Source organism: Lasioglossum baleicum, chromosome 4 (genome assembly GCF_051020765.1).
Source record: "Lasioglossum baleicum chromosome 4, iyLasBale1, whole genome shotgun sequence".
Taxonomy (NCBI): domain Eukaryota; kingdom Metazoa; phylum Arthropoda; class Insecta; order Hymenoptera; family Halictidae; genus Lasioglossum; species Lasioglossum baleicum.
In genome coordinates this window covers 13,917,799-13,937,326 of record NC_134932.1, presented here as the reverse complement: position 1 = coordinate 13,937,326, position 19,528 = coordinate 13,917,799, and the positions used below count along the sequence as shown (strand labels likewise).

The 19,528-nt window shown below is 39.6% G+C and overlaps 1 protein-coding gene across 2 annotated transcripts in view; it reads left to right on the top strand.

The window, feature by feature from the left end:
• The window catches only part of Nachra3 (nicotinic acetylcholine receptor alpha3 subunit), a 181,040-nt gene that overhangs the window by 106,270 nt on the left and 55,242 nt on the right, over positions 1–19,528 (top strand). For both annotated transcript variants that reach the window (XM_076422781.1, XM_076422780.1), the window contains exon 3: positions 5,178–5,297. In XM_076422781.1, the coding sequence (XP_076278896.1) occupies positions 5,246–5,297 (52 nt within the window). In that variant the 5' untranslated portion in view covers positions 5,178–5,245. The remainder of the gene's footprint in view (positions 1–5,177; positions 5,298–19,528) is intronic.

The following is a 19,528-nucleotide window of genomic DNA, read 5'->3' as shown; positions in this document are numbered from 1 at the left end:
ACTCACTTACTTTGTGAAAAAGAATATTTAAACTTGTTGAAACGGTGAGACACGTGTATATTTCATGCCGGTAAACAAGACACTGAGGCAACGTGAACATTTGGAAAGAACGAATCAAAACATCGATCGACGTATTGGCCAATCAATATTCAGCGGTAAATTTGAACCGTAAGAAGTCTTTACAACCACTTTAACTGCTTATATACCATGGTAATGTTATGATAATATTTATATTACATACAGTTCTTCATGTATGTGAGAACAAGTAGATGTTAAAGGGATTTTATATATTTGAAAAATTCATCATAGAACATTACTGGTTCAGTAATGTTGCGTAATATTCATGTATCTTAGGTGTTTCATACCTAAGGTTACATTGTTTAATCATATAAATGGTTTGTAACAAAATCCTCTGATATGAATTAGCTTTTTTAGAACTACTTTTGTATTTTCATAATCAAAACTATGGTCTTTCATTGAATGTCTCGTCAATGTTACGTTTATGTTCTTTAATACGTGTTTCCAAATGTCTTGACGTTTGTCCCATGTATACTTGGTTACATCCCTTACAAGGTATTGCATATACTATGATATATTATAGTTTTTTAATGGTGGTGACTTATCTTTGACTGTTGGAAACCAATATTAATAATTCTTTACGTATGAAATTGTTTAATATGGACTATGGACATGATATATTTGGTCCCCTCAGGGTTTCAAATTCATTTACCAATCCTCTTCCTCTTTCCACTCTCACCATCGCCTTTTCAGCGGGACCTACTGTTTATGGTGGGTTCCGAACCACCTTTCGCCAACAACACGTGAAAAACACCCCGGGTGGGTCACTTTCCGGTTTTTGACCAGACGGTCACCCATCCTAGTGCCGTCCACGTTCCACGTTGTTTAACTTCGGTGATCTAACGAGAACCGGTGCTTTTAACGGGACTACGGTTGTTGGCGAAATTGTTTAATAAACTTCTTCTAAAATGGTACGAAATCTGAATAACTACAATATTCTCTTCATTTGCACTTGCATATTCGTTCCAACGTTCGAAATGAACAAAAACCAGCGGACCACGAAAGAGTTATAAAACTATGATGAATCTATCATAAGGATGGAGTATTGAAAACTGATGTCTACCGACGAAACAGCCCGAAAGGCCACGACAGTAGACCGTAAGATTGGTAGAACAAGTTTTGGTAGACTAGGAGCGACGGGAGCGCAAAAGTTCAACGGAAAATGAAAGTTTGATGGAACACGAGAAAGTTTGATGGAACGTAACCGATGAAGACGCGATTCGATGAGACATAATTCCGCGAAAAACCGGTTAACACAACCTGCTCTCTTCGGAGGCAGGCGGGGAGGGTGACTAGCCGGAGAATATAAATAAAAAAAAGGCCCGGAGAGAGAAAGTTCGATGGAAAATGAGCGACGAAAGGGTAAAAGTTTGATGGACGGTGACTGATGAAAAAACTTGGGCGGAACGCGGCGGCCGATGAAAACAAGTTCGACGCAACAGCAACCGATGCGAAAGCAGCTCTTCGAAGAGCAGCATGAGCGATGAAACAGAAAAAGGCTCGCGATCGAACGCGCAACCGGTGAGACAAGAGTTCGATGGAACTTGACCGAACCCGAACCCGGCAAACAGTTCTACGTAAAACGCGAACGATGAATCAGCAAAAAAACCGCGATAGAATTTCATCGGTGATGAGAAAACAATTTTCCCGGTCCCGCGTCCGAACTTTGAGAAAACAACGCGTCGCTCTTTGAAATGAACCCTGCGTAACCCGAGATTTTTATTTTATGCAGCTCGAACGATTAATCATGCATCTGTGATGCGGAGAATTTTTATTTCACGTGAAAAGAGAAACAGAGTTAAGCACTCGAGCGGTGACTCTGAGTCGCCACTAAAAATTGCTGCACCATTATTCAAAATATTGTCTACATTAACCATCGATGAAAATATCCTCGGACACTTTAATTCGGCTGCACTTGAAACGTCCGACGCTTTTCAAACATTCAAGAGTGGACAGTTTATTTATCGGCAATCCAATCGAAATATATTTTATCGACTCTCGCGGAAGGGTTTCCGGTAAAATTTTCTGGGATCTAATTAGGAGGGAAATAAAGTAGAATGACACAGTGCTAGCAACACCGAGCGATGATTTATGAACGAGCCGGTGATCGTAGTTCCACGGGGAAACTATTAACCGAGACTATTTCTGAGCTTACGATACGAGCTCGCGACAGATGGTTATCAATGATTAATTAACACCTGGGGCGGACACTGGTAACGCTTCTCGCTCGTGGCCAGATAACGGATTCAATTTTCTTTCGCGGGGCGGATTCATTTTCGCGGCTGAGCAGCCACGGGATCGAATTTTGTGTTAAGTCATGCATAAAACGAGAACGTATGTAGAGCCTTTAAAAATAATAAATAACATTATGTAGAGCCTTTAAAAAGTATGTAGACCTTTTAGAAATAAATAATAAAAGTTTGTGGTATTTTTGAAAAAAATATTGAATTAGGGTAACGTTGCTCAAGTCGTAGCAGTGCTTAAGTCGTACCACTTGAATTTTGAACGAACTACGGCGACAACAGCACATACAACGGCAACCAAATATACATCTGAGTCAACCAAGTTGCTTTACGTATTATTGTCTGCCATAAACCAGCCTCATTATAAATCCTGTCATCAAGTAAATTTATTTCAATTTTGTTATGATTTTCTGCATATGTTTGGTAGTTAATTTCGCAAGTAAACTATTTATAAAATTATGTTCCTTATTAAATACAAATTCAGTAGAATTTACATAATCGTTTGGTCGAAACGAAATCGTATTAATTTTATTCAGTTAGGTTATGTTTACTTATTAAATTTAACTTGTGCCGTGTCTTAAGTGGTACCCATATGAGATTCCTAAGTCGTACTACCACGTCAGTCGAAATAACGTCAACGCAGAATAAAGAACACATAAAAAATGCGGCAAATAAAAGAAACGCAGTAATTAATAAAAAGGAATTGATGTGTCGCGTAAACAGATTAATGAAAAATACGTTTTAATTATTATTGTTGCTTAATTGAATTCTTAGGTACGGCTTAGGCTATAGGTGGTACGACTTAGGAAACTGTTTCCAAATTTAGTCGTACCGATGTAAGTCTTTAAAGATTTAGTTTATTTTACGTGGAAGCATATAGACTTTCTAATTTCGTTATAATAAATAACAACAATATTAACACAAGTTTTGAATAACACATTTAATTTCTATTTATTTGATAAATCCTAAGTTTTATACGGTTTTTTTCTTAAGGGGTACGACTTGAGCAATTTTACCCTACATGTAATCTTTTAAAGATACAGTATTTTTAAGAAAATTGAACTTCTTCGACGAAGAGTCGACCGAACGAATATTGCTGTTTAACACTTCCAGCGGTTACATTTTTACCAGCGCTGCGTGAAAAATTGCAAATATTGTTAAGCGGAAGAAAAACAAGACATTTTTCGCCAAATGAAATGGTGACCAGGGGATTTTTCTCTGAAAACAATATTGGATTACGTGTAATTTTTTAAAGATACATATTTTTAAGAAAATGGAACTTCTTCGACGAAGAGTTGACCGAAGGACTGTTTTACACTTTCAGCCGATACATTTTTACCAGAGCTACGTGAAAATTGCAAATATTGTTAAGCGGAAGAGAAGAGAGGCGTTCTATATGCAAAACATGTAAAAAAGAGCAGCATTTTCCTGTTGGAAAATATTCGAAACAGTATCGCACGATGAGGAATTGCAGGTAGTAAACTGCAACAATAATGCACTGTTCAACGCATTAATACAAGCGTGCGGGCATAAACGCGTTACGCTATGTTCGTTAAATACTGAATTATTTAAGCGGAGTGCAAAAATGTAGGATGCCGCGGGAAAATGGTGAAATAAATGCGGACTAGCCTGGGGAACGAAATGGTAAAAGTTGAGACCACAGGGGGTTAATTAATTCGAACGTGCGCGATCGCGAGCTCGTTTCCTCGCAGGTCCGCGCATCCCACCACCTGCTTGTATCCTCGTCAATTTCCATCCCCGAAAAATTTAACGCGATCGGATTTCGTGGATCTCTGTACTCGAATTTTTCAGCCGAATCTCGTAAATTTGCGGCCCCCCTGCCGGGTTTTCGAGCAGCGGAAAAAATACAGCGGATCTCTTGAAATATCGTCGGTTTTATAACAGCGATACATTTCCGGCTTTAGAACAAGCTCCCGTTGAAACGTTTTCCGGTTCGCGCTGATCCAGAGACTACCGATCACTCTGCTCACGATCCATTATGAATAGAAATCTGATCGAACGTTTACCGTTAGGTGTGTCCCTAATCACGTTTCCTCGCGACGGACACGCCTGCTTTTATTTCTAGAAATTACTGGACTAATCTAAAATAATTTTTTGTTTCTTCACTTTCTACGCTAGATAAAAAATATGTGAGATTGCAAATAGGAACTTGTAGGTTGTTTGATTGACCGTATTACAACTTGCCTATTTTTTTTTAATAATATTTTTACATGTTTGGTTTTCTTTAAGAATAAGATATGATCAAACTTCAACCAAAAAAATTAATTTGAAACGTTCGAACGCAAGGGGAATTCCTCAAATCACGTTTCCTCACAACGGACACACCTGCTAAATTTATTTCTATTAATGTGCTGCCACATTCGGCAGTGGACGAATTAGCATTTTACCACGTTTTTTTTTTGTACGAGAATGCTAAACTAATTTAAAATAATTTTTGGTACTATTATTTTGTTGTTTCCCTTTCTACATTAAATAAAAGATATATGCGTGCTGATCAGAAATCGGGACATTGACCGTACGTTTAGTTTCAATTATGCGCGCGTCGAAGGGCGTTGAAAAATAGTGTGGCGAACATTAAAAACTCTCCTTGGAGCATGGTGTGCATGTACACGGCTTTGTGCCGTACGCCGCGACCACGTTTTTATGAGAATAAATGGCTGTCCCGGTGTATTCCACTCGAAACCGCCACTGAGTGGTTTAATTGGCGCTCGCGATGGATGGACAGCCATTTATCTGGGAAAAACGTGGCGCGCGCTCCCCGTTCGATTCTAAGTAGTTATTCGCGGCGCATCGGCCTGGTCCACACTCCATCGAGCAACATTTTCCCTGTTCCAGTGCTGGAACTGTGAAGGGTCCGGAGAGCACGGAGGCGAGAAGAAATGAGTTGGACGTGACACAATGACATGATGAAGAGCCTGGTGGGGATCATGTGGATAGTGTTGGTGCTCATATCAGGTAAGTCCAATAAATCTATCGGACAATAAGGGCTACGCGCTCGCCTGTCCGCGAGTATATCACCGCTAAGTTACCCTACTCGCTGACAACCACTCGCTTCCTTCTGGCTACCAGTTCCTGTCGAAACATGCGATTTTATCGCCATCCTGTGAACCGGGAAAAATTCATTCATCTCCATCGCTGGGAATATATAAAATATTGTTATTCCAATCCTTTGCTAGATTATTATTCCATTCCTTTGGGTCCCCTACCTTCGGTTACTCTACTCGTTGATAACCACTCGCTACATTCTGGCTACCAGTTCCTGTCGAAACATGCGATTTTATCGCCATCCTGTGAACCGGGAAAAATTCGTTCATCTCCATCGCTGGGAATATATAAAATATTGTTATTCCAATCCTTTGGGTCGAAATGCAATTGTACTCTTTCGTAATTAATATCGAAGTAATCAAGTGGCTGTAGTCTAACCCCTCTCGCACAATGACTATTTTCGCTAGAATATTATTATTCCATTCCTTTGGGTCCCCTACCTTCGGTTACTCTACTCGTTGATAACCACTCGCTACATTCTGGCTACCAGTTCCTGTCGAAACATGCGATTTTATCGCCATCCTGTGAACCGGGAAAAATTCGTTCATCTCCATCGCTGGGAATATATAAAATATTGTTATTCCAATCCTTTGGGTCGAAATGCAATTGTACTCTTTCGTAATTAATATCGAAGTAATCAAGTGACTGTAGTCTAACCCCTCTCGCACAATGACTAGTTTCGCTAGAATATTATTATTCCATTCCTTTGGGTCCCCTACCTTCGGTTACTCTACTCGTTGATAACCACTCGCTACATTCTGGCTACCAGTTCCTGTCGAAACATGCGATTTTATCGCCATCCTGTGAACCGGGAAAAATTCGTTCATCTCCATCGCTGGGAATATATAAAATATTGTTATTCCAATCCTTTGGGTCGAAATGCAATTGTACTCTTTCGTAATTAATATCGAAGTAATCAAGTGACTGTAGTCTAACCCCTCTCGCACACAATGACTATTTTCGCTAGAATATTATTATTCCATTCCTTTGGGTCCCCTACCTTCGGTTACTCTACTCGTTGATAACCACTCGCTACATTCTGGCTACCAGTTCCTGTCGAAACATGCGATTTTATCGCCATCCTGTGAACCGGGAAAAATTCATTCATCTCCATCGCTGGGAATATATAAAATATTGTTATTCCAATCCTTTGCTAGATTATTATTCCATTCCTTTGGGTCCCCTACCTTCGGTTACTCTACTCGTTGATAACCACTCGCTACATTCTGGCTACCAGTTCCTGTCGAAACATGCGATTTTATCGCCATCCTGTGAACCGGGAAAAATTCGTTCATCTCCATCGCTGGGAATATATAAAATATTGTTATTCCAATCCTTTGGGTCGAAATGCAATTGTACTCTTTCGTAATTAATATCGAAGTAATCAAGTGGCTGTAGTCTAACCCCTCTCGCACAATGACTATTTTCGCTAGAATATTATTATTCCATTCCTTTGGGTCCCCTACCTTCGGTTACTCTACTCGTTGATAACCACTCGCTACATTCTGGCTACCAGTTCCTGTCGAAACATGCGATTTTATCGCCATCCTGTGAACCGGGAAAAATTCGTTCATCTCCATCGCTGGGAATATATAAAATATTGTTATTCCAATCCTTTGGGTCGAAATGCAATTGTACTCTTTCGTAATTAATATCGAAGTAATCAAGTGACTGTAGTCTAACCCCTCTCGCACAATGACTAGTTTCGCTAGAATATTATTATTCCATTCCTTTGGGTCCCCTACCTTCGGTTACTCTACTCGTTGATAACCACTCGCTACATTCTGGCTACCAGTTCCTGTCGAAACATGCGATTTTATCATCATCCTGTGAACCGAGAAAAATTCATTCATCTTCATCAGTGGGAAGCATGGCATCACTCGTCTTTTTTTCTAATGTTATATAAAATATTATTATTCCAATCCTTTGAGTCGAAATGCAATTGTACCCTTTTGTAATTAATATCGAAGCAATCAAGTAACTGTAATCTAACCCCTCTTGCACAATGACCAGTTTTGCTGAAATATTATTATTCCATTCCTTTGGGTCCCCTACCTTCGGTTACTCTACTCGTTGATAACCACTCGCTACATTCTGGCTACCAGTTCCTGTCGAAACATGCGATTTTATCGCCATCCTGTGAACCGGGAAAAATTCGTTCATCTCCATCGCTGGGAATATATAAAATATTGTTATTCCAATCCTTTGGGTCGAAATGCAATTGTACTCTTTCGTAATTAATATCGAAGTAATCAAGTGACTGTAGTCTAACCCCTCTCGCACAATGACTAGTTTCGCTAGAATATTATTATTCCATTCCTTTGGGTCCCCTACCTTCGGTTACTCTACTCGTTGATAACCACTCGCTACATTCTGGCTACCAGTTCCTGTCGAAACATGCGATTTTATCATCATCCTGTGAACCGAGAAAAATTCATTCATCTTCATCAGTGGGAAGCATGGCATCACTCGTCTTTTTTTCTAATGTTATATAAAATATTATTATTCCAATCCTTTGAGTCGAAATGCAATTGTACCCTTTTGTAATTAATATCGAAGCAATCAAGTAACTGTAATCTAACCCCTCTTGCACAATGACCAGTTTTGCTGAAATATTATTATTCCATTCCTTTGGGTCCCCTACCTTCGGTTACTCTACTCGTTGATAACCACTCGCTACATTCTGGCTACCAGTTCCTGTCGAAACATGCGATTTTATCGCCATCCTGTGAACCGGGAAAAATTCGTTCATCTCCATCGCTGGGAATATATAAAATATTGTTATTCCAATCCTTTGGGTCGAAATGCAATTGTACTCTTTCGTAATTAATATCGAAGTAATCAAGTGACTGTAGTCTAACCCCTCTCGCACACAATGACTATTTTCGCTAGAATATTATTATTCCATTCCTTTGGGTCCCCTACCTTCGGTTACTCTACTCGTTGATAACCACTCGCTACATTCTGGCTACCAGTTCCTGTCGAAACATGCGATTTTATCGCCATCCTGTGAACCGGGAAAAATTCATTCATCTCCATCGCTGGGAATATATAAAATATTGTTATTCCAATCCTTTGCTAGATTATTATTCCATTCCTTTGGGTCCCCTACCTTCGGTTACTCTACTCGTTGATAACCACTCGCTACATTCTGGCTACCAGTTCCTGTCGAAACATGCGATTTTATCGCCATCCTGTGAACCGGGAAAAATTCGTTCATCTCCATCGCTGGGAATATATAAAATATTGTTATTCCAATCCTTTGGGTCGAAATGCAATTGTACTCTTTCGTAATTAATATCGAAGTAATCAAGTGGCTGTAGTCTAACCCCTCTCGCACAATGACTATTTTCGCTAGAATATTGTTATTCCATTCCTTTGGGTCCCCTACCTTCGGTTACTCTACTCGTTGATAACCACTCGCTACATTCTGGCTACCAGTTCCTGTCGAAACATGCGATTTTATCGCCATCCTGTGAACCGGGAAAAATTCGTTCATCTCCATCGCTGGGAATATATAAAATATTGTTATTCCAATCCTTTGGGTCGAAATGCAATTGTACTCTTTCGTAATTAATATCGAAGTAATCAAGTGACTGTAGTCTAACCCCTCTCGCACAATGACTAGTTTCGCTAGAATATTATTATTCCATTCCTTTGGGTCCCCTACCTTCGGTTACTCTACTCGTTGATAACCACTCGCTACATTCTGGCTACCAGTTCCTGTCGAAACATGCGATTTTATCGCCATCCTGTGAACCGGGAAAAATTCGTTCATCTCCATCGCTGGGAATATATAAAATATTGTTATTCCAATCCTTTGGGTCGAAATGCAATTGTACTCTTTCGTAATTAATATCGAAGTAATCAAGTGACTGTAGTCTAACCCCTCTCGCACACAATGACTATTTTCGCTAGAATATTATTATTCCATTCCTTTGGGTCCCCTACCTTCGGTTACTCTACTCGTTGATAACCACTCGCTACATTCTGGCTACCAGTTCCTGTCGAAACATGCGATTTTATCGCCATCCTGTGAACCGGGAAAAATTCATTCATCTCCATCGCTGGGAATATATAAAATATTGTTATTCCAATCCTTTGCTAGATTATTATTCCATTCCTTTGGGTCCCCTACCTTCGGTTACTCTACTCGTTGATAACCACTCGCTACATTCTGGCTACCAGTTCCTGTCGAAACATGCGATTTTATCGCCATCCTGTGAACCGGGAAAAATTCGTTCATCTCCATCGCTGGGAATATATAAAATATTGTTATTCCAATCCTTTGGGTCGAAATGCAATTGTACTCTTTCGTAATTAATATCGAAGTAATCAAGTGGCTGTAGTCTAACCCCTCTCGCACAATGACTATTTTCGCTAGAATATTGTTATTCCATTCCTTTGGGTCCCCTACCTTCGGTTACTCTACTCGTTGATAACCACTCGCTACATTCTGGCTACCAGTTCCTGTCGAAACATGCGATTTTATCGCCATCCTGTGAACCGGGAAAAATTCGTTCATCTCCATCGCTGGGAATATATAAAATATTGTTATTCCAATCCTTTGGGTCGAAATGCAATTGTACTCTTTCGTAATTAATATCGAAGTAATCAAGTGACTGTAGTCTAACCCCTCTCGCACAATGACTAGTTTCGCTAGAATATTATTATTCCATTCCTTTGGGTCCCCTACCTTCGGTTACTCTACTCGTTGATAACCACTCGCTACATTCTGGCTACCAGTTCCTGTCGAAACATGCGATTTTATCATCATCCTGTGAACCGAGAAAAATTCATTCATCTTCATCAGTGGGAAGCATGGCATCACTCGTCTTTTTTTCTAATGTTATATAAAATATTATTATTCCAATCCTTTGAGTCGAAATGCAATTGTACCCTTTTGTAATTAATATCGAAGCAATCAAGTAACTGTAATCTAACCCCTCTTGCACAATGACCAGTTTTGCTGAAATATTATTATTCCATTCCTTTGGGTCCCCTACCTTCGGTTACTCTACTCGTTGATAACCACTCGCTACATTCTGGCTACCAGTTCCTGTCGAAACATGCGATTTTATCGCCATCCTGTGAACCGGGAAAAATTCGTTCATCTCCATCGCTGGGAATATATAAAATATTGTTATTCCAATCCTTTGGGTCGAAATGCAATTGTACTCTTTCGTAATTAATATCGAAGTAATCAAGTGACTGTAGTCTAACCCCTCTCGCACACAATGACTATTTTCGCTAGAATATTATTATTCCATTCCTTTGGGTCCCCTACCTTCGGTTACTCTACTCGTTGATAACCACTCGCTACATTCTGGCTACCAGTTCCTGTCGAAACATGCGATTTTATCGCCATCCTGTGAACCGGGAAAAATTCATTCATCTCCATCGCTGGGAATATATAAAATATTGTTATTCCAATCCTTTGCTAGATTATTATTCCATTCCTTTGGGTCCCCTACCTTCGGTTACTCTACTCGTTGATAACCACTCGCTACATTCTGGCTACCAGTTCCTGTCGAAACATGCGATTTTATCGCCATCCTGTGAACCGGGAAAAATTCGTTCATCTCCATCGCTGGGAATATATAAAATATTGTTATTCCAATCCTTTGGGTCGAAATGCAATTGTACTCTTTCGTAATTAATATCGAAGTAATCAAGTGGCTGTAGTCTAACCCCTCTCGCACAATGACTATTTTCGCTAGAATATTATTATTCCATTCCTTTGGGTCCCCTACCTTCGGTTACTCTACTCGTTGATAACCACTCGCTACATTCTGGCTACCAGTTCCTGTCGAAACATGCGATTTTATCGCCATCCTGTGAACCGGGAAAAATTCGTTCATCTCCATCGCTGGGAATATATAAAATATTGTTATTCCAATCCTTTGGGTCGAAATGCAATTGTACTCTTTCGTAATTAATATCGAAGTAATCAAGTGACTGTAGTCTAACCCCTCTCGCACAATGACTAGTTTCGCTAGAATATTATTATTCCATTCCTTTGGGTCCCCTACCTTCGGTTACTCTACTCGTTGATAACCACTCGCTACATTCTGGCTACCAGTTCCTGTCGAAACATGCGATTTTATCATCATCCTGTGAACCGAGAAAAATTCATTCATCTTCATCAGTGGGAAGCATGGCATCACTCGTCTTTTTTTCTAATGTTATATAAAATATTATTATTCCAATCCTTTGAGTCGAAATGCAATTGTACCCTTTTGTAATTAATATCGAAGCAATCAAGTAACTGTAATCTAACCCCTCTTGCACAATGACCAGTTTTGCTGAAATATTATTATTCCATTCCTTTGGGTCCCCTACCTTCGGTTACTCTACTCGTTGATAACCACTCGCTACATTCTGGCTACCAGTTCCTGTCGAAACATGCGATTTTATCGCCATCCTGTGAACCGGGAAAAATTCGTTCATCTCCATCGCTGGGAATATATAAAATATTGTTATTCCAATCCTTTGGGTCGAAATGCAATTGTACTCTTTCGTAATTAATATCGAAGTAATCAAGTGACTGTAGTCTAACCCCTCTCGCACAATGACTAGTTTCGCTAGAATATTATTATTCCATTCCTTTGGGTCCCCTACCTTCGGTTACTCTACTCGTTGATAACCACTCGCTACATTCTGGCTACCAGTTCCTGTCGAAACATGCGATTTTATCATCATCCTGTGAACCGAGAAAAATTCATTCATCTTCATCAGTGGGAAGCATGGCATCACTCGTCTTTTTTTCTAATGTTATATAAAATATTATTATTCCAATCCTTTGAGTCGAAATGCAATTGTACCCTTTTGTAATTAATATCGAAGCAATCAAGTAACTGTAATCTAACCCCTCTTGCACAATGACCAGTTTTGCTGAAATATTATTATTCCATTCCTTTGGGTCCCCTACCTTCGGTTACTCTACTCGTTGATAACCACTCGCTACATTCTGGCTACCAGTTCCTGTCGAAACATGCGATTTTATCGCCATCCTGTGAACCGGGAAAAATTCGTTCATCTCCATCGCTGGGAATATATAAAATATTGTTATTCCAATCCTTTGGGTCGAAATGCAATTGTACTCTTTCGTAATTAATATCGAAGTAATCAAGTGGCTGTAGTCTAACCCCTCTCGCACAATGACTATTTTCGCTAGAATATTGTTATTCCATTCCTTTGGGTCCCCTACCTTCGGTTACTCTACTCGTTGATAACCACTCGCTACATTCTGGCTACCAGTTCCTGTCGAAACATGCGATTTTATCGCCATCCTGTGAACCGGGAAAAATTCGTTCATCTCCATCGCTGGGAATATATAAAATATTGTTATTCCAATCCTTTGGGTCGAAATGCAATTGTACTCTTTCGTAATTAATATCGAAGTAATCAAGTGACTGTAGTCTAACCCCTCTCGCACAATGACTAGTTTCGCTAGAATATTATTATTCCATTCCTTTGGGTCCCCTACCTTCGGTTACTCTACTCGTTGATAACCACTCGCTACATTCTGGCTACCAGTTCCTGTCGAAACATGCGATTTTATCATCATCCTGTGAACCGAGAAAAATTCATTCATCTTCATCAGTGGGAAGCATGGCATCACTCGTCTTTTTTTCTAATGTTATATAAAATATTATTATTCCAATCCTTTGAGTCGAAATGCAATTGTACCCTTTTGTAATTAATATCGAAGCAATCAAGTAACTGTAATCTAACCCCTCTTGCACAATGACCAGTTTTGCTGAAATATTATTATTCCATTCCTTTGGGTCCCCTACCTTCGGTTACTCTACTCGTTGATAACCACTCGCTACATTCTGGCTACCAGTTCCTGTCGAAACATGCGATTTTATCGCCATCCTGTGAACCGGGAAAAATTCGTTCATCTCCATCGCTGGGAATATATAAAATATTGTTATTCCAATCCTTTGGGTCGAAATGCAATTGTACTCTTTCGTAATTAATATCGAAGTAATCAAGTGACTGTAGTCTAACCCCTCTCGCACAATGACTAGTTTCGCTAGAATATTATTATTCCATTCCTTTGGGTCCCCTACCTTCGGTTACTCTACTCGTTGATAACCACTCGCTACATTCTGGCTACCAGTTCCTGTCGAAACATGCGATTTTATCGCCATCCTGTGAACCGGGAAAAATTCGTTCATCTCCATCGCTGGGAATATATAAAATATTGTTATTCCAATCCTTTGGGTCGAAATGCAATTGTACTCTTTCGTAATTAATATCGAAGTAATCAAGTGACTGTAGTCTAACCCCTCTCGCACACAATGACTATTTTCGCTAGAATATTATTATTCCATTCCTTTGGGTCCCCTACCTTCGGTTACTCTACTCGTTGATAACCACTCGCTACATTCTGGCTACCAGTTCCTGTCGAAACATGCGATTTTATCGCCATCCTGTGAACCGGGAAAAATTCATTCATCTCCATCGCTGGGAATATATAAAATATTGTTATTCCAATCCTTTGCTAGATTATTATTCCATTCCTTTGGGTCCCCTACCTTCGGTTACTCTACTCGTTGATAACCACTCGCTACATTCTGGCTACCAGTTCCTGTCGAAACATGCGATTTTATCGCCATCCTGTGAACCGGGAAAAATTCGTTCATCTCCATCGCTGGGAATATATAAAATATTGTTATTCCAATCCTTTGGGTCGAAATGCAATTGTACTCTTTCGTAATTAATATCGAAGTAATCAAGTGGCTGTAGTCTAACCCCTCTCGCACAATGACTATTTTCGCTAGAATATTGTTATTCCATTCCTTTGGGTCCCCTACCTTCGGTTACTCTACTCGTTGATAACCACTCGCTACATTCTGGCTACCAGTTCCTGTCGAAACATGCGATTTTATCGCCATCCTGTGAACCGGGAAAAATTCGTTCATCTCCATCGCTGGGAATATATAAAATATTGTTATTCCAATCCTTTGGGTCGAAATGCAATTGTACTCTTTCGTAATTAATATCGAAGTAATCAAGTGACTGTAGTCTAACCCCTCTCGCACAATGACTAGTTTCGCTAGAATATTATTATTCCATTCCTTTGGGTCCCCTACCTTCGGTTACTCTACTCGTTGATAACCACTCGCTACATTCTGGCTACCAGTTCCTGTCGAAACATGCGATTTTATCATCATCCTGTGAACCGAGAAAAATTCATTCATCTTCATCAGTGGGAAGCATGGCATCACTCGTCTTTTTTTCTAATGTTATATAAAATATTATTATTCCAATCCTTTGAGTCGAAATGCAATTGTACCCTTTTGTAATTAATATCGAAGCAATCAAGTAACTGTAATCTAACCCCTCTTGCACAATGACCAGTTTTGCTGAAATATTATTATTCCATTCCTTTGGGTCCCCTACCTTCGGTTACTCTACTCGTTGATAACCACTCGCTACATTCTGGCTACCAGTTCCTGTCGAAACATGCGATTTTATCGCCATCCTGTGAACCGGGAAAAATTCATTCATCTCCATCGCTGGGAATATATAAAATATTGTTATTCCAATCCTTTGCTAGATTATTATTCCATTCCTTTGGGTCCCCTACCTTCGGTTACTCTACTCGTTGATAACCACTCGCTACATTCTGGCTACCAGTTCCTGTCGAAACATGCGATTTTATCGCCATCCTGTGAACCGGGAAAAATTCGTTCATCTCCATCGCTGGGAATATATAAAATATTGTTATTCCAATCCTTTGGGTCGAAATGCAATTGTACTCTTTCGTAATTAATATCGAAGTAATCAAGTGGCTGTAGTCTAACCCCTCTCGCACAATGACTATTTTCGCTAGAATATTATTATTCCATTCCTTTGGGTCCCCTACCTTCGGTTACTCTACTCGTTGATAACCACTCGCTACATTCTGGCTACCAGTTCCTGTCGAAACATGCGATTTTATCGCCATCCTGTGAACCGGGAAAAATTCGTTCATCTCCATCGCTGGGAATATATAAAATATTGTTATTCCAATCCTTTGGGTCGAAATGCAATTGTACTCTTTCGTAATTAATATCGAAGTAATCAAGTGACTGTAGTCTAACCCCTCTCGCACAATGACTAGTTTCGCTAGAATATTATTATTCCATTCCTTTGGGTCCCCTACCTTCGGTTACTCTACTCGTTGATAACCACTCGCTACATTCTGGCTACCAGTTCCTGTCGAAACATGCGATTTTATCATCATCCTGTGAACCGAGAAAAATTCATTCATCTTCATCAGTGGGAAGCATGGCATCACTCGTCTTTTTTTCTAATGTTATATAAAATATTATTATTCCAATCCTTTGAGTCGAAATGCAATTGTACCCTTTTGTAATTAATATCGAAGCAATCAAGTAACTGTAATCTAACCCCTCTTGCACAATGACCAGTTTTGCTGAAATATTATTATTCCATTCCTTTGGGTCCCCTACCTTCGGTTACTCTACTCGTTGATAACCACTCGCTACATTCTGGCTACCAGTTCCTGTCGAAACATGCGATTTTATCGCCATCCTGTGAACCGGGAAAAATTCGTTCATCTCCATCGCTGGGAATATATAAAATATTGTTATTCCAATCCTTTGGGTCGAAATGCAATTGTACTCTTTCGTAATTAATATCGAAGTAATCAAGTGACTGTAGTCTAACCCCTCTCGCACAATGACTAGTTTCGCTAGAATATTATTATTCCATTCCTTTGGGTCCCCTACCTTCGGTTACTCTACTCGTTGATAACCACTCGCTACATTCTGGCTACCAGTTCCTGTCGAAACATGCGATTTTATCATCATCCTGTGAACCGAGAAAAATTCATTCATCTTCATCAGTGGGAAGCATGGCATCACTCGTCTTTTTTTCTAATGTTATATAAAATATTATTATTCCAATCCTTTGAGTCGAAATGCAATTGTACCCTTTTGTAATTAATATCGAAGCAATCAAGTAACTGTAATCTAACCCCTCTTGCACAATGACCAGTTTTGCTGAAATATTATTATTCCATTCCTTTGGGTCCCCTACCTTCGGTTACTCTACTCGTTGATAACCACTCGCTACATTCTGGCTACCAGTTCCTGTCGAAACATGCGATTTTATCGCCATCCTGTGAACCGGGAAAAATTCGTTCATCTCCATCGCTGGGAATATATAAAATATTGTTATTCCAATCCTTTGGGTCGAAATGCAATTGTACTCTTTCGTAATTAATATCGAAGTAATCAAGTGACTGTAGTCTAACCCCTCTCGCACACAATGACTATTTTCGCTAGAATATTATTATTCCATTCCTTTGGGTCCCCTACCTTCGGTTACTCTACTCGTTGATAACCACTCGCTACATTCTGGCTACCAGTTCCTGTCGAAACATGCGATTTTATCGCCATCCTGTGAACCGGGAAAAATTCATTCATCTCCATCGCTGGGAATATATAAAATATTGTTATTCCAATCCTTTGCTAGATTATTATTCCATTCCTTTGGGTCCCCTACCTTCGGTTACTCTACTCGTTGATAACCACTCGCTACATTCTGGCTACCAGTTCCTGTCGAAACATGCGATTTTATCGCCATCCTGTGAACCGGGAAAAATTCGTTCATCTCCATCGCTGGGAATATATAAAATATTGTTATTCCAATCCTTTGGGTCGAAATGCAATTGTACTCTTTCGTAATTAATATCGAAGTAATCAAGTGGCTGTAGTCTAACCCCTCTCGCACAATGACTATTTTCGCTAGAATATTATTATTCCATTCCTTTGGGTCCCCTACCTTCGGTTACTCTACTCGTTGATAACCACTCGCTACATTCTGGCTACCAGTTCCTGTCGAAACATGCGATTTTATCGCCATCCTGTGAACCGGGAAAAATTCGTTCATCTCCATCGCTGGGAATATATAAAATATTGTTATTCCAATCCTTTGGGTCGAAATGCAATTGTACTCTTTCGTAATTAATATCGAAGTAATCAAGTGACTGTAGTCTAACCCCTCTCGCACAATGACTAGTTTCGCTAGAATATTATTATTCCATTCCTTTGGGTCCCCTACCTTCGGTTACTCTACTCGTTGATAACCACTCGCTACATTCTGGCTACCAGTTCCTGTCGAAACATGCGATTTTATCATCATCCTGTGAACCGAGAAAAATTCATTCATCTTCATCAGTGGGAAGCATGGCATCACTCGTCTTTTTTTCTAATGTTATATAAAATATTATTATTCCAATCCTTTGAGTCGAAATGCAATTGTACCCTTTTGTAATTAATATCGAAGCAATCAAGTAACTGTAATCTAACCCCTCTTGCACAATGACCAGTTTTGCTGAAATATTATTATTCCATTCCTTTGGGTCCCCTACCTTCGGTTACTCTACTCGTTGATAACCACTCGCTACATTCTGGCTACCAGTTCCTGTCGAAACATGCGATTTTATCGCCATCCTGTGAACCGGGAAAAATTCGTTCATCTCCATCGCTGGGAATATATAAAATATTGTTATTCCAATCCTTTGGGTCGAAATGCAATTGTACTCTTTCGTAATTAATATCGAAGTAATCAAGTGACTGTAGTCTAACCCCTCTCGCACAATGACTAGTTTCGCTAGAATATTATTATTCCATTCCTTTGGGTCCCCTACCTTCGGTTACTCTACTCGTTGATAACCACTCGCTACATTCTGGCTACCAGTTCCTGTCGAAACATGCGATTTTATCATCATCCTGTGAACCGAGAAAAATTCATTCATCTTCATCAGTGGGAAGCATGGCATCACTCGTCTTTTTTTCTAATGTTATATAAAATATTATTATTCCAATCCTTTGAGTCGAAATGCAATTGTACCCTTTTGTAATTAATATCGAAGCAATCAAGTAACTGTAATCTAACCCCTCTTGCACAATGACCAGTTTTGCTGAAATATTATTATTCCATTCCTTTGGGTCCCCTACCTTCGGTTACTCTACTCGTTGATAACCACTCGCTACATTCTGGCTACCAGTTCCTGTCGAAACATGCGATTTTATCGCCATCCTGTGAACCGGGAAAAATTCGTTCATCTCCATCGCTGGGAATATATAAAATATTGTTATTCCAATCCTTTGGGTCGAAATGCAATTGTACTCTTTCGTAATTAATATCGAAGTAATCAAGTGGCTGTAGTCTAACCCCTCTCGCACAATGACTATTTTCGCTAGAATATTGTTATTCCATTCCTTTGGGTCCCCTACCTTCGGTTACTCTACTCGTTGATAACCACTCGCTACATTCTGGCTACCAGTTCCTGTCGAAACATGCGATTTTATCGCCATCCTGTGAACCGGGAAAAATTCGTTCATCTCCATCGCTGGGAATATATAAAATATTGTTATTCCAATCCTTTGGGTCGAAATGCAATTGTACTCTTTCGTAATTAATATCGAAGTAATCAAGTGACTGTAGTCTAACCCCTCTCGCACAATGACTAGTTTCGCTAGAATATTATTATTCCATTCCTTTGGGTCCCCTACCTTCGGTTACTCTACTCGTTGATAACCACTCGCTACATTCTGGCTACCAGTTCCTGTCGAAACATGCGATTTTATCATCATCCTGTGAACCGAGAAAAATTCATTCATCTTCATCAGTGGGAAGCATGGCATCACTCGTCTTTTTTTCTAATGTTATATAAAATATTATTATTCCAATCCTTTGAGTCGAAATGCAATTGTACCCTTTTGTAATTAATATCGAAGCAATCAAGTAACTGTAATCTAACCCCTCTTGCACAATGACCAGTTTTGCTGAAATATTATTATTCCATTCCTTTGGGTCCCCTACCTTCGGTTACTCTACTCGTTGATAACCACTCGCTACATTCTGGCTACCAGTTCCTGTCGAAACATGCGATTTTATCGCCATCCTGTGAACCGGGAAAAATTCGTTCATCTCCATCGCTGGGAATATATAAAATATTGTTATTCCAATCCTTTGGGTCGAAATGCAATTGTACTCTTTCGTAATTAATATCGAAGTAATCAAGTGACTGTAGTCTAACCCCTCTCGCACAATGACTAGTTTCGCTAGAATATTATTATTCCATTCCTTTGGGTCCCCTACCTTCGGTTACT